General features: G+C 44.8%; 1 protein-coding gene across 1 annotated transcript in view; it reads left to right on the top strand.

The window, feature by feature from the left end:
* The window catches only part of LOC123844869 (radial spoke head 10 homolog B-like), a 54,928-nt gene that overhangs the window by 26,905 nt on the left and 11,512 nt on the right, over positions 1-16,511 (top strand). Inside the window, exons 10-17 of the mRNA XM_045875820.3 lie at positions 1,906-2,095; positions 3,773-3,887; positions 4,878-4,957; positions 5,056-5,204; positions 7,357-7,464; positions 9,506-9,646; positions 11,743-11,868; positions 13,248-13,341. Coding sequence (XP_045731776.1) covers positions 1,906-2,095; positions 3,773-3,887; positions 4,878-4,957; positions 5,056-5,204; positions 7,357-7,464; positions 9,506-9,646; positions 11,743-11,868; positions 13,248-13,341 — 1,003 coding nt within the window. The remainder of the gene's footprint in view (positions 1-1,905; positions 2,096-3,772; positions 3,888-4,877; positions 4,958-5,055; positions 5,205-7,356; positions 7,465-9,505; positions 9,647-11,742; positions 11,869-13,247; positions 13,342-16,511) is intronic.

Genomic DNA, 16,511 nt, shown 5'->3' with positions numbered 1-16,511 from the left:
GGATCCTACCCGGGACCCCATGCTGCATGTGGCGGTCACATCTCTCTAACCTCCTCTGTGATGGAGCCTCCACCTTCCATGGTCCTTCATGACTTCCAGACTTCAGAAAGGTCCTGAGGGGCTCTGGAAAGCTCTCTTGGCCGTCTAGCTCTATCCTGTTCCATGCCGATGGGAGCTGTTTGTACTCAGGATGTCCTAGGACCTGACATCAGCCTGTCTTGCCAGCCTGCCCCAGCAGCCTCCTCCTCACCATGCACTCTTGTGACGATAATGGCCAGCACATGCGCAGAAAGCACTTTGCTCTGGGCCTGTTTCCAAACGCCTTAATTTTGCTAAATCCCCCCAACAGCCTAGGGGCCAGAACGGTGGTTGTCCCACTTTGCCCAGGAGGGAGCTGGGGTGGAGCGTGGGGACAGCCTTTATCCAGGTCAGACAGCCCTCCTGGCATTCCAGAAGCTTCTCAACCTCTCTGCTCCCCCCACCCCAACCTCCACCGGGGGGCCTGCCGTCCGTGAATTGCTCATCTGTTCTGTGCCCCAAGGCTGAGTTCAAGTACAGCGTCCTCCAGGGAAGTTCTTCCTTGTAACCCACCTCTCCTTCCTCCATGGCTCTGTTCTACCTGTGGTACTTCCTTATGGTGTCTTTACCGGGTTTTAAGCTTCATAAAGCAAATTCTGCGTTCTACTCTAGAACAAGGCTTTAGATAGAGCAGATTAGGCATGTTTATCCAATCGAATTGAATTTTAGAAAGTAGGAGTTAATGCTGAGAGGGACAGATGCCCGATGCAACTGCCCAGGTGAGGTTTTCCATCTCCTTGGGGACCCCAAACACCGTTGCTCACATTTCCTGAATATTTCATTTGGGAGGGTGAGGCACGGGGTAAGTGGTTTTGGAGGACAGGACACCGCATAGCCTGCAGGGTTGCACATATGGGGAAGTGGAGGTAGCATTCGGGGCATTGAGGGTTGGGGAGAATTATAGAAGGTGATTAAGGACAGAGTCGGAGGTTAGTAACGAGTGTGAGTATTGTCTATTTCAGACTTTCAGCAGGAAGTCTGATGATGTCAGTTGTATGTTGTTTTTTTTTTAAATATTTTTATTTATTTATTTGACAGAGAGAGAACACAAGCAGGGGGATGGGGGAGGGAGAAGCAGGCTTCCCGCCGAGTGGGGAACCCGATGCGGGGCTCAATCCCAGGACCCCGGGATCATGACCTGAGCCGAAGGCAGCCGCTTAACCGACTGAGCCACCCAGGTGCCCCCAGTTGTATGTTTTAAATGAACCAAGCCTGGGGCACCTCAGTCAGTAAAGTATCTGACTCTTGATCTCAGCTCTGGTCTTGATCTCATGGTCGTGAGTTCGAGCCCCACATTGGGCTCCACACTGGGCAAGGACCCTTCTAAACAAACAAACAAACAAACAAACAAACAGCCAAGGCTGGTTGGACCAGCCTTGCAATCCCAGGATAAACCCCGCTTGGTGTGGACATACGACTTTATATTTTGCTAGATTTCATATACTCCTATTTTGGTGAGGATTTTTGTGTTTGTCTTTATGAAAGATACTGATCCGTGGACAAGAAAATTTGCTGCCCATTCAAATAGGATGCTATCCCATAGCATATGTGATACATATCAGTATGAAAGCAATTTCATTGTACTGATAACAGCACTTTTTTTTTTTTTTTTTGGTAATAGCAAATTTTTAGATGTTATTCAGAAATTGCATTTTATTGACCTGGGGTTGAGTGGGAAGAATATGACATTTGTTGAGCTCATACAGTGGTAAGAGGTAAATGTTATTACGTCACATGTGTTACTGCATTTAATTTATAAAACAGGTGTTTCTTTTACTTTTGTTCTTATTAGGCAAGATTAAGACATGCGTGGTTTTCTCTTTGTAGGTAGAATATGCTGTCTTAAGAAATATTACAGAATTGAGAAGAATCTATAGCTTTTACAGCAGCCTAGGATGTGATCACTCTCTGGATAACACCTTTCTGATGACAAAGCTTAACTTCTGGAGGTTTCTAAAAGACTGCAAATTTCATCACCATAAAATAACTCTTGCTGATATGGACAGGATATTAAGTAGTGAGTATTCCAGGTCCTTTGTGTCTTTTAGTTTATTTATTATTTTTTTAAGATTTATTTATTTGAGAGAGGGAGAGAGCATGTGCATGAGTGGGGGGGGAGGGGCAGAAGAAGGGGAGAGGCAGACTCCCCGCTGAGCAGGGAGCCTGATGTGGGTCTCGATCCCAGGACCCCAAGATCATGACCTGAGCCAAAGTCAGATGCTTAACTGACTGAGCCACCCAGGTGCCCCAACATCCTTTGGTTTAAAGAGTAGTATAACCTCATGTCACCATGAAACCAGTCAAGAAATGGGGAGGGAGTGAGGAAGGCAAATGCTGGGACAGACATTCCAGAAATCAACACAGGTTCATCTTCTCAAGGTGCTTAAAATGTACTTGGGACAATCCCGTAAAATAATGGTAGCAGTGAAAGCTACAGCAGGCCCTGTGGGCCGAATCCAGCCCTGTCTGTTCTTATAAAGTTTTATTGGAACACAGCCATGCCCATTTTCTCATGCGCTGTCTGTGGCTATTTTTGCCCTAGACACCAGAACTGAGGGGTTGTGACAGAGACCTTGTGGCCTACAAAGCATAAAATACGTGTTGCTGGCTCTCGACAGAGAAATTGGCCTGCCCCTGATCTATCAAACCCACTAAAACTGAGATCAGAAGCCAAGAGGGCTTGGCATAGCTGGGAAAACACTTGAGGTTGTCTTGGGCTTGGGCTTGATTTCAAGTGAGAAAGTTCATGCAGTTTTGAAGGTTTTAGTTCTTTCAGCTGAATTCTGGGAAGCAGGCCTTGAAAACCTTATTATCTACTTGAAACACAAAATATTAGAACTAGTACCTATTTACCTGAAATTTAAGTGTTTGACACAGACTTAGAATCCATTTAGAATTAGAATCATCAATCAAACGAGGCTCAGACCACCTTGAAAGACATGGGCACAAGGTATCTTGTAAGTTTCTTGAAAGGTGACCAGATCGAGATCTTTCGAGCAGACTAAACCTAAACTAAAACTAAAACCTAAGTTTTAGGTGGATGTGTATACGATGTTCACAGTATTCCCTAGGAAAAAAAAGATACTCCCTCATACTCAGTTCTTTGACTTGTACACCAGGAGCAAATAAAATAGAAGGTTTTAGAAAATGCTAGGCATCAAGTATGAAATCTTGATCTGAAACTAATAATATATTATATGTTAATTAATTGAATTTAAATTAAAAAATAAGAATGAAATTGTGGTATGTTAAAAATATGGTATTATATGTGAACACCGTAAGAGGGTAAATCTTAAGAAGTCCTCATCACAAGAATAAAAGAGAAATTTTTCAAAAAAAGATTTTATTTATTTGACAGAGACACAGCGAGAGAGGGAACACAAGCAGGGGGAGTGGGAGAGGGAGAAGCAGGCTTCCCGGGGAGCAGGGAGCCTGATGCGGGGCTTGATACCAGGAACCTGGGATCATGACCTGAGCCAAGGGCAGACGCTTAATGACTGAGCCACCCAGGTGCCACTAAAAGAAATTTTTGTAGCTGTGTAGGTGAACCATGTCAATGAGACTTATTGTGGTGGTCATTTTGCAACATATAGTGAATCCTGTTTGCACACCTGAAACTAATACAACCTTATATGCCAATTATACCTCAATTTAAAAGGTTACTAGGCATCCTTTCCAATTTTCTTTATTTTAGCCGATAGTGACACTCCAGTTGAAGAAATTCATTCTCCATTTACAACAATACTTTTGAGGACATTTCTCAATTACCTCCTGCAGTTGGCTTACCACATCCATCACAAAGAATACCAGTAAGTACTACTTCCGGGGCGCTGAGAGGTGGAGGCAGAGTTCACCAGTGTTGTAGTCAAAGTGGTGACTTTTCTGCTTTCCTTCAACGGCCGTTACCACTTTACATACTTCTGAAATGAAGGACCAGAAACAAAAACATTTCCCAAGTATTAACCACAAAACCACGAGATACTGGATTAAAATTCGGAAGACCCCTCAGATGTGAGTCATGCTTCCATCCTGAATAGTGTTCTCAGAGTTGTAATCGGAAATGGTCAACACCAACCCTTCCTTAGGGCAGAATCTCCTGTCCTTCTCAGAGAAAGAGAAAAAACCTTTTTTTAAAAAAGCTTTTAATTTTGTAATAAATTTAGTTTTACAGAAGTTTTGCCATGTTAGTACAGTGATTCCTGTACACCCGTCACTCAGCTTCCCTTAACAATCTTACGCAACCGTGGTGCACTTGTCAAAGTGGAGAAATGAACGTTGGCATAATACTCTTAACGAAACCACAGACTTTATTAGGGTTTCCCAAGTTTTCCCACTGATGTCCCTTTTCTGTTCCATGTTCTTTGCGTTTTGTTGTCCCACCTCCCTAGTTCCTACAACCTGTAGTAGTTTCTCGGATTTTGTCTTTTATGACCTGGACGCTTTGGAAGACCATTGGTCACTTGTATTTTGTAAAATGTCCCTTGATTGTCGTCTGCTGATGTGTTTTCATCATTGCACTGAGGCTTGGGTTTTGGGGAAGAATACCATGGAGGCAAACTGCCCTTGGCATCCCATCCCATCGGGGGTATGTGACATTAGACTGTCTTATTACTGGTTATGCTAACCCCAATCGCTCATTTAAAGTGGTGGCAGCCAGGATTCTCTGCCGTAAACATACTGTTTCTCCCTTTCTGTGCTCTCATCGTTCGAAGAAAACTACTAAGTCCACTCCATACTCAGGGAGAGGAGAATGAGGTTCTCCATCCCGGACAGAGGGGTGACTAGATCTGTCTTGGCAGAAACAGAAGCCCATCGCTCTTTCTGTGTTTTACCAAACTGATGACTGAGAACATTCACCCAAATGCCTGCCGTGTAAAAGGTAAATACAAAACCAACAGCATTATATTTATTATTTTTTCCCCAAAATGTAGCTTTGTAATCATTTTTTGATGGTTAATCTTTCTCTAATGTCTTCAGGCAGTTTATTCAGTGGACAGCAGCGGACACTCTATTCCATGAATTACATCGACAAATGCTGGGAGATTTATACAGTTTACTGCAGACCACACACAGCCCCTCCCCACGAGCCTTCCATGAAGATGCGACACTTCCTCTGGATGTTGAAAGTAACCACTCGTGACTGAGACTGGTTTTATATTAATAAGAATTTTGACTTTTTTTTGAGAGAGAGAGCACGTGCGCATGAGTCAGGGGAGGGGCGGAGGGAGAGGGAGAGAAGGAATCTCAAACAGGCTCCTCCCTTAGCATGGAGCCCGACTCAGGGCTCAATCTCATGACCCTGAGATCATGACCTGAGCTGAAATCAAGAGACAGACACTTAACTGACTGAGCCACTCAGATGTGCTGGCATTTTGGTTTTCATTAAAGAAAGGCAGCATTCCAGCTATGATACACAAATAATGAGGTGAAGATCCGGGATGGATTTTCATAGCGGTTGAATGTTTGCTGAGCATCTTTGGGCAGAAGTGAGTAATTCCAGGATCTGTGACAGACCTGAGGCAGAGGGAGCACCGGCTCCGTGTGTTTCCCAGTGAGGGGAGGGGCATGGGCGGCCACAGTGCCTTTGCTAAGCAGACCTTGCGGTATAAGAGAAGATGGGGTTGGGAGAAGGGGGGAAGTGAATGTCATTTAAAAAAAAAGTTCATCAAAAAGTAGTTTAAAGAAGTTATTAGTTTATAAAGTAGTGAGGACATCTAATTCATACACTATTCTTGTGCTAACTATTGGCAGTTTTTGTTTTAATTTATACCTGTGGGAAGATAAATGAGAAAATGAGAAGAGCCGAATACTAATAGGGAATAGAGTGCTTTAAAAAAGTCTAACCGTGTTGTATGTGTACGGACTGTTTAGTCACCTAGTGTCTATTACAGGAAAATGCTTGTTAGAAGTGTGTGAGCTTTGGGGGAGGAGTATTGTACAGCTGTTTATTTGTTCACTTTCCCCCTTTCTTCATGGCCTCTTATTGAAGAGACGAGGTCCCCCTAAATGGGTCAGACTTCCGGTTCGGGCTGGTGGCATTCTCCCAGGTTCATTACCATGTTCTTCTTTTCTTTTTTTTTTTTTTTTAAGATTTTATTTATTTCTTAGAGACAGCGAGAGAGGGAACACAAGCAGGGGGAGTGGGAGAGGGAGAAGCAGGCTTCCTGCGGAGCAGGGAGCCCGATGCAGGGCTCTATCCCAGGACCCCGGGATCATGACCTGAGCCGAAGGCAGACGCTCAAGGACTGAGCCAGCCAGGCGCCCCACCGTGTTCTTCTTTTCCCCATATCTCTGCTAACACAGTACAGTCAGAGGCTTGTTTGGATTCCAGGTTTCTTCCCCTGACAAAGCTGCAGATGGTTCTGTGTATTTCTGTTGCATCGCCTCAGGAATGTTCCCGTTTAGAGATGTTGAGATGGACCAGCGGGTTCACGTGGAGTCAGCACGATCCTTCCATTAGAACATATGAGCCTGGTTTGCACAGCGCTCAGGAGAGAGCTGAGGGTGGGCCGGCGCGGAACCAGCCCCCATGAGGTGCACGTTCACCTAATCCTTTTTTTCAGCAGCGCTAACTTAGGGGAGACTGTGTGTCCTGGGCCGAATGCTCTCTGGTTCAGTATCTCTGAGAGCAAAACTTCTGTTTGCAGCTTTGATGCGGACCGGGTCTTCTCGGCGAGTCTTCCTGTGTTCAGCTCTCCCTGGAGGGTTACTTCCAGAGGGGCCTCCTGCCTGAGTGCCTACAGCACCCTGGCTCCCTGAGGCCCCCAGTCCAGCGTTTCCCCATCTGTGCAGTTGGGTTGATATCTCACATCTGGATCATCCACTCTCCCAACCCCTCTGTCCTGTGTTTATGTCTCTAAAGACACTTTTCTTTTTAGAGGGATGGGGGAAGGTCTAGAGAGGTAAATCTCAATGTTAATCTAGAATGCTTTTCAAATGGATCAGTTTCAAAGACATTCATTTCTAGAACATCTCCTTAAAGGGTTATACGGATATAAGTTAACATTAAAAATAGGTAGCTATTTAGGGGAGCCTGGGTGGCTCAGTCAGTTATGCATCTGCCTTTGGCTCGGGTCATGATCTCAGGGTCCTGGGATCGAGCCCTGAGTTGGGCTCCCTGCTCAGTGGGGAGCCTGTTTCTCCCTCTCCGGCTCCCCGTTTGTGCTCACGCTCTCTCAAATAAATAAAAATAAATAAATAAATAAATAAAATCTTTTTTAAAATGTAGCTATTTGTAATTATAGGCCATTATGGTTTAATTGGTTGTTCCTTTTGCAGGACTTTAAAATGATAAATAAAGAATTAACAGCAACCAAGTTTGTGGAGGTCATTGCAGAGGATAATCCTTTCATACATGACGGCGTTGACAGCAACTTCGAACCTGAGGTTTGTAAAGAGGTGTCACAAATAGTGCAGATACAAGGTAGGCTGTTTTGCCTTGGATACCGAGAGCCAAGATTTGATCGAAAAGCATTCTCACCCCAGGACGGAACTATGTGTGTGTCTGTGTGTGTGTATACACACGTGCGTGCACACCCGTGTGGGTCTCCTTGATCGTATTAGACAACTAGAGTTAATATAAAAAAGTATTCCAGGTGTCAGGAAATAACGAATGAAATCAAAAGAATATAAAACTATAGTTGACCCTTGAGCGACACAAGGGTTAGGGACACCGACACCCCCACGCAGTCAGAAATGCAGGTATAACTTTGACCCCCCCCCCCCCCGCCGTACTTCACTACTCACAGCCTCCTGTGGACTGAAAGCCTTACCGATAACATAGACAGGCAACTAACACACGTGTTGTCTTACAGACTGTGCTCTTACGATAAAGTAAGCTAGAGAAAAGAAAACATTAAGAACGTCGTAAGGAAAATACATTTACAGCACTGTCCTGTACGTATAGGAAAAAAACCTGCACATCAGTGGCCCCACGCAGTTCAAACCCGCCTTGTTCAAGGGCCAGCTGTCCGACACTATTTCTTGGATAATTGAGCGATTTAATACACGCATCTGTTTCTCTGGCTGACTTGTCCTAAGCCTGTCAGAGACACTGACTGATCTCCTCCAGTGAACGAGGCTGCGTGTCTTCCCTTTTCAGTGCGCCTTGCCGAGGGGCTCTGGGCAAGTCGGCCACCCCAGGCTCAGTCTTTTCTTCTGTACACGGAAGTGGGTCAACTAGTTGATCCCTCGGTTTTTAGTATCCGCCATACCTCCCGATTTCCCCTCCCCAGGAGTCTGCTCCCTGTCCCCGTGCATTTGGCTCTTCTGGAGAGGTCCTAAAGATGGGATCTGTGTGGCTCCCCCCGCTCGGCTAAACCCGTTTGCGCTCAGGTCACCAGTGACCCTACGATGACCCGCCCAGGGGGCCCTGCCATGGGGCCTGAAATGCCGCCTCTGCCACCTCAAACACATTCTTCCCTCCGTGTCCCTGGTCTTCCACTTCCCTCACTGCTGGTGCCTTCCGACTTGGCTGTTTCCTCCTCTCTGTCACACCCGCCCTGTCCAAGTGCCGTAGACTCAGGCCGGGGTCCCCTTCTCTAGCTGTGCTCACCCCTTGTCTCATAATCTTAAATGCCACCTTTCTGAGGACAAGGCCAGCGTTTGTATCTCTGACCCCAATCATGCTCTCCAGCTCCAGGCAGCCTAGCCAGGGTGGCCCCTCGGGTTTCGAACAGCCCAGAATGTCCCACACCCCAGACCGCAGTTGTGACCTCCATCCCCCGCCTGCGTACCTCAGCCTCCCGTGTGTGGAGTGTGGATGGCACCCCGCCCTTTGGTTGTCAGGCCCCCACCTTCAGATCTTCAGGACATCCTATTGGCTCCACCTTCAAAGTATTTTCTAGAACGTGGTGCCTCCCACCAGCTGCACTGCTTCTGTCCCGGCTGAGCCACCGTCACCTAGAAAGCTGCTCACTCATCCTCCTGATGCGTCCCTTACCCTTCTGCTTCCCAGGGCAACCGCCAGGTCACGTCACTCCCCTGCTCACACCCCCAGGCTTCCCATCCCACTCAGAGAAAAGGCCCTCATGACATGGATGGTGCCACCTGAGTCCTTGTCTGACCACTGAGTCACACCTGCCTCCACGCTGTCCCCGGAACACACCTGTCACACTCCTATCTCAGAACATTTGAACTTGCTGTGCCACCCTCTGCTATTTTTGGGGGGGCTTAAATAATAGAAATGTAAGAAGAGTAGGAATGGTGTGAGCAGAACAGCCAATAAGAAAACAAAACTCTTGTTCTAGTAACAGAACACACATAATCTTTTAAATGTAGTTTTTGTTTCAAATTGGTGTGTACCCATGATGCTTGAGCGTTGAATGAGGTGGCATTGTGTGGAGACAGAGACCAACACCCAGTTGAATCACTGGTCCACCTCAGGGTATGTCAAAATGAGTAAGAGCCTTTATACTTTATGTTTCAGCTGGTTTTCCTGGAATTCTTTGAAGCTCTCTTAAGCTTCGCACTCATCTCTGTCACTGAACAAATGATTAAAACCTATTTAAATTTGCCAAATGATGACCTGTCTGGAAACAAACATGGAAGCTCTTACATGACAAATCAGGTAAAGGTATCTTAGAATTTACGGAGCAAGAAATGGTTTCATTCTGGAACGGTTAAACTGGATCAAAACTATCTTGGGCTTTTATAACCCTTCAGGAAATAATTTAAGACTTAAGAAAAAACTTAAGACTTCTTTTCACATTTTGGAAGGGTGTATTGTCTTTAAGTTAGGTCCTTGGTCATGACCCAGGGCGTAGACTCCTAGCCACAGTAGCGGAGATATCCTAATGAAGGTCAGAGTGCCTACTAACATGTTGGGTAGACCAGGAGGCTTAGGATATCTGAGATAATTTTCTTATGAAATGTTTCATTATGCGATCTAGTGTTTACAAGAGTAGAGAACCTGTTCCAGAGTGAAGATGCTAAGAAACAGCTCCTGAGTGTACATGAGATGCTAGTTGGTTCTCTTAGGATGGGGCCAGCTCATAGGACAGGCCTGCTGGACACGAGGCTCCATCGCAAGACCTCGGTGGAGCAGGGGCAGTGTCAGCCACCCTACTGAAGGATCCGGCTGCTGGGGCAAACTGACACAAACTAGTTTTAGGTGGGGGTTTCGGGTTAAGTAGGCTTGGAGGATTTCTGATTTTCGAGCCATTCATGTGGAGCCACAGGGAGAGTCTTGGGGGCCAGTGGAACCTCACAGCTGGGAAACTCTTCAGACCTGCACATACAATGTCACTGTTTGTTGTGTAAAGATTGACTCTTCCCACAAATCCCCTGATGTGTCTCAGACTCCTTGTGTGCTGAGAGCTTCATGTTCAACTTCACCTCACAGTCCATCCCACCAACTAGATATGCCTTGTCCAGGTTGAGGATATGACTGATGGCCTCTCCAAGTCAGTCTGGGAGCCTTATCATGGGCCATGGTCTGGCGCTTTGCTCTGAGGGAAGTCGATGTCCACCTTGAATCTGTCCATGATTTCATGGATGGCATCACACGGGCTCTAATAACCGAGTGTGAACACTGGTCTAGGGGTCATCCTCAGAAACCATCTGACCACGTTCACCTCTGGTTTTTAATATATCATTCCACATGTCCAACAAGGTAAATCCTATTTGGTACATACAATGGAGTATGACTCAGCTGTGAAATAACTCATGATACAGGATACAACAAGGATGAATCAAAATAATTCTGCTGGGTGGAAGAAGTCAGACAAAAAAAAAGTGCAATTATATGAAATTCTAGAAAGCACAAAGTAATCTGTAGGGACAGAAAGCAGATCAGTGGTTGCCTGAGGATAAGGGTGGATTCCCGAGGGGCACAGGAAGCTTGGGGCTGATAGATATGTTTGCTGTCTTGACTGAGCTGATCATGTCACAGGTGTACACATGTCAAAAATCATCAAACAGTAAGTACACCTATGTGTAGCTTAACTGTAAATTATACTTCATTAAAATTGCGTGTGGGGGCGCCTGGGTGGCTCGGTCAGGTAAGTGTCTGATTTTGGTGCAGGTCATCGTCTTGGGGTCCCGGGATCGAGCCCCGAGTATCAGGCTCCATGATCAGTGGGAAGTCTGCTCCTTCTCTCTCTGCCCCTCCCCCTACTCATGCTCTTGCTCTCTCAAATATTTTTTAATTTTTGTTTTATTTTTATTTATTTATTTATTTATTTATTTATTTATTTTAAAGATTTTATTTATTTGACAGAGAGAGACAGCAAGAGAGGGAACACAAGCAGGGGGAGTAGGAGAGAGAGAAGCAGGCTTCCCGCGGAGCAGGGAGCCCGATGCGGGGCTCGATCCCAGGACCCTGGGATCATGACCTGAGCTGAAGGCAGACACTTAACGACTGAGCCACCCAGGCGCCCTAAATTTTTTGGTTTTTTTTAAAGGTTTATTTATTTAAGAGAGAGAGAGCATGAGTGGGGGGAGGGATAGAGAGAGAGGGAGAGAAGCAGACTTCCTGCTGAGCACAGAGCCTGACGTGGGGCTCAATCTCACAACCCCGAGATCATGACCTGAACTGATACCAAGAGTTGGATGCTTAACCCACTGAGCCACCCAGGTGCCCCAGTAAATAAAAAATTTTTAAAAAAATCGTGTGTGTGTTTCCATGGAAACCCCAAATCCTCTTATGTGTTTGTCCTTGCTCAGAACATCCAGAACAGGAGTTCAAGTTTAGGAACAAGCCAGGAATCAGATCTGCAGGACGGCAGCACCAAGTCATCTTCAAGCAAGCTAGGGCTCATGCTTGATCTTAGCAAAATACGGAGATCAGAGGTTCGTATTTACAACTAACCACGTAACAGTAGTTACTGGTTGCAGTATCAACGGGCTTTGCGTCCCTACTGTGTGATCCGCACGCTTCTATATGCTGGCGATCCGCAGTGAGGCAAAAAACTGTCCTCTCGTGGACTTCACATTCCAGTGAGGAGGGGGAGACACGCGAACGGCAGCGATAGCTAACACTCTTGGGGTGTTTACCAGGTGCCACGCACTTCCCAGTATGAGCTCATTTAACCCCCCAACCCACCTTCGGGTACTGTTACTGTCTTAGGGGGGAGCTGAGGCATGAAAAGTTTAGGTACCTGCCCACAGTCACGCATCTAGTAAGCAGTGGAGCTGGGGGGTCTGTGTGCAGCGGTCTGACTCCAGAGTTTGCACCCGTCCCCACACGGCTACACCTCCTCACACTTACGAGGTGCAAGCGATGTGGTGAAGAGCGAGGCAGGCTGTGCAGTGGCAGGTCTTCTGATGAAGCGACATTCGAGCACACGTGAAGTGGGGAAGCAACCATGCGGTCATCTGGAGGAAGACTGTTCTGTGCGGAGACCCTGAGGTGGGGGTGTGTTTGGGTTGTTGAAAGACAAGTGGCTCAGCAGCTGCAGCCACATCGGAGTGGCCCGAGCACAGGAACTCGGCGGGGCAGTGGGGCCAGACCAGGAGGGCACCCGGCCATGGTGAGGACCTGGCTTGCTTTCTGCGACGAGAAGGCCCCAGAGCAGAGAGGGTCAGAAGGCTCCCTGTGGCTTCCCTGTTGACAAACCGGTAAGGAAGCTCTTGGAATGACGTGCAGGTTTGTTGAAGGCTGTGGAGTTTGAGAGGGAAAGACACGACCAAGATGATTCTAAGCCTTTTGGCCTGAATGCCTGGGAGATACGGTTGTCATTTACTGTGAAGGGAAGGCTGGGGTGGGGGACGGGAGTTTGGGGGCAAAACTGGGGAGCTGCTTTTGGACACGTTAGGCTCCAGGTGGCATAGATGGAGACGCAAGCCTGGGGTTCAAGGGCGAGATCTAGTTGGAGGCAGAAATGTGGGTGTGAACAGCACATATCCGGTTAAAAATGCCGTTAATATCGGAATGTAGGTGCGGTTAACTGTATGTAGTTAAACACTTTCCCAACAGAGCCACAGAAGACTTTCAAATCTTTAGTTTCTTGGGAGGAGTGTTTTAGTGGATACAATAACTGTCCTTCATTTCCTTAATTGTACAAATAGCAATATTTTATGCAGGTTAAAATAGTCAAAGGTAGTCTCTTCCGCTTAAAGAGAATGGCCTCATTAATAATTTTCTAATTATTTATAATGTAGCAAATTGGTTTTAGTCCACAATGATGCAGAAGTCATATTTTGCTTTATGATTTTCTTTTATGTAAAAGCCCAAGATCAAGAAGTCTCTAAGTGATGAAAGAATTTCCAAAATGAACTTTAAATCTCCAGGAAAAGGGCTAACCTTTTTTTTATCCCAAAATGGTGAGTATTTTAATGATTGAACTCTAGTTTGTACACTGTTGCTTATAAATGATAGAAGGTTTATAAAAATGTACAGCTGTCTTTTAAAAATGTAATTAGGCTGGTAGTGCTATTTCCAATCCTGCCACCCGCTTGATGGAGTTCACTTTCAAGGCTTGATCCTGCTGAGGTTTTTTTGTCTTTGTTTTTGTATTTTTTCCCCAGTTTTATTGAGATGTAAGTGACTTGGAGCCCAAGTCTCAGGTATACAGCATAATGATTTGACATACATATATTGTGAAATGATCACCACAGTATGTTTTGCTAACATCCATCATCTCACAGAGATAACCAAAAAAAATTTTTTTCCTTGTGATGAGAGAACTCTTAGGATCCACTCTTCACAGTTTTCGTCTATATCATACAGCAGCATCTATAGTTGTCACGGTGTAGATTACATCCCTAGTACTTATTCATCTTACAACTGGAAATTCATACTTTTTGACCACCTTCATCCAATCCCCCCACCCCCAACCCCAGCCTCCAGTAACCACAAATCTGGTCTCTTTTTCTATGAGTTTTTTAGTGAATTTTAAAAATATATAAGATCATACAGTGTTTGTCTTTCTCCGGCTGGCTTATTTCACTTAGCGTAATGCCCTCAAGGCCCAAACATGTTATCACAAATGGCAGGGTTTCCTCCTTTTTAACAGATAAGGTTCCATTGTATATATTCCACAACTTCTTTATCCATCTATCCATTGGATACCTTAGGTTGTTTCTGTGTCTTTGCTGTTGTGGATGATGCTGTAGTGAACATGGGGGTGCAGATATCTCTTTCACAGTGTTTTTGTTTCCTTTGGATATGTTCCCAGGTGTAGAATTGCTGGGTTATATGACTCTTCTATTTTGAATTTTCTGAGGGACCTCCATACTGTTTTCAAGAGTGGCTGCACCAATTTACATTCCTTCCAACAGTGCATGAGGGCTCCCTTTCTCCACATCCTCGCCAGCATTTGTTATCCTTGTCTTTTTTTTTTTTTTTAATTTTATTTATTTATTTGACAGAGAGAGGCACAGTGAGAGAGTGAACACAAGCAGGGGGAGTGGGAGAGGGAGAAGCAGGCTTCCGGTCGAGCAGGGAGCCAGATGCGGGGCTCGATTCCAGGACCCTGAGATCATGACCTGAGCCGAAGGCAGACGCGTAACGACTGAGCCACCCAGGTGCCCCTATCCTTGTCTTTTCGATGCTCACCATTCTGACTGGTGTGAGGTGATCTCTCATTGCAGTTTGATTTGCATTTCCCTGATGATGAGTGATGTTGAGCATTTCTTTTTCATATACCCATTGGCCACTTGTATATCTTCTTTGAAAAAATGTCTATTCAGATGCTTTGCCCATTTTTTTTTTTCTATTGAGCTGTAGTGCTTTATACATTTTGGATTTAAAGCCCTTATCAGCTATATGGTTTGCAAATACTTTTTCCTATTCTACAGGTTGTCTTTTCATTTTGTTCACTTCTTTTGCTTAGTTTGACATCATCCTACTAATCTATTTCTGATTATGTTCCTTGTGCTTTAGCCAAAAAATGCTTGCTAAGACCCATGTCAAGGAGCTTTTTTTCCTGTTTTCTTCTAGCAGTTTTATAAAAGGTTTCTCATCTTACATTTAAATTTTTAAACAATTTCGAGATAATGCGAATGGTGTAAGATAGGGGTTTAGTTTCATTTTTTTATGTGTGAATGTCCAATTCTCCCAACACCACTTATTGAGGAGACTATCTTCTCTCCATTGAACACTCCTGGCTTCCTTGTCAAGTACTGACTGTACACATGGGTTTATTTCTGGGCTCTCGATTCTGTTCCATTGGTCTTTGTGTCTTTTTTTAAAAAAAATTTTTATTTATTTATTTGAGACAGAATAAGAGAGAAAGAGCACATGAGAGGGGGGAAGGTCAGAGGGAGAAGAAGCAGGCTCCCCGCCGAGCAGGGAGCCTGATGCGGGACTTGATCCCGGGACTCCAGGATCATGACCCAAGCCAAAGGCAGTCGCCCAACCGACTGAGCCACCCAGGCGCCCGGTCTTTGTGTCTCTTTTTATGCCAGTACCATGCTGTTACACTTTTTATACTGTGTAGCACAGATTCAAGTCAGGAAGTAAAATGCCTCCTGCTTAGTTCTTTCTCAGGATTGCTTTGGCTATTTGGGGTCTTTTGTAGTTCCATATAAATTTTAGAGCTTTTTCTTCTACCTGTTAAAAATGCCACTGGAATCTTATAGGGATTGCATCAAATCTATAAATGGCTCTTGGTAGTACTGACATCTTAACAATATTAAATTTTCCAATCCATGAATGTAGGTTACCTTTCCATTTATATTTGTCTTCTTCAATTTCTTTCCATCATGTCTTGAAGTCCTCTGAGTCGAGATCTTTTATTTCTTGGCTAAATTTATTCCTAAGCATTTTATTGTTTTGATGGTATTGTAAATGGGATCATTTTCTTTAATTCTTTTCCTGATAATTCATTGTTAGTGTATAGAAACCCTATTGATTTTTGTATGCTAATTTTATATCTTGCAACTTTCCTGGATTCATTGATTAGACCTATCAGTTTTTTGGTGGAGTATTCAGGAATTCCTACATATAAAATCATGTCATCTGCAAATAGAGACAATTTTACCTCTTCTTTTCCAATTATGATATTTTTAATTTCTTTTTCTTGCCTAATTGCTCTAGCTAGGACCTTCCAGTACAATACTGAATAAAAGTGGTGAGAGTGGATCCTTCTCTTGTTCCTGATCTGAGAGGAAGATTTTTCAGTCTTTCACTATTGAGTGTGATGTTAACTGAGGGCTTGTAATATATAGCTTTTATTTTTTTTTTAAAGATTTTATTTATTTGAGAGACAGAGCACAAGCAGGGGGAGGGGCAGAGTGAGAGTGAGAGTGAGAAGCAGACTCCCTGCCAAGTGGGGAGCCTGATGCGGGGCTCAATCCCAGGACCCTGAGATCATGACCTGAGCTGAAGTCAGACACCAACAGAGTGACCCAGGCACCCCATATATAGCCTTTATTATGTTGAGGTACATTCCTTCTGTACCTAATTTGTTAAGGGTTTTTTTTTTAATCATGAATGGATATTGAATTTTGTCAAATGCTTTTTCTGTGTTTACAGAGATGATCATATAGTT

This window comes from Mirounga angustirostris, unplaced genomic scaffold (assembly GCF_029215605.1).
Source record: "Mirounga angustirostris isolate CCGP_5_RB_7025 unplaced genomic scaffold, mMirAng1.0.hap1 SCAF_5, whole genome shotgun sequence".
Taxonomy (NCBI): domain Eukaryota; kingdom Metazoa; phylum Chordata; class Mammalia; order Carnivora; family Phocidae; genus Mirounga; species Mirounga angustirostris.
The sequence above is the reverse complement of the archived record's forward strand: the minus strand, read 5'-3'. Positions and strand labels throughout refer to the sequence as shown.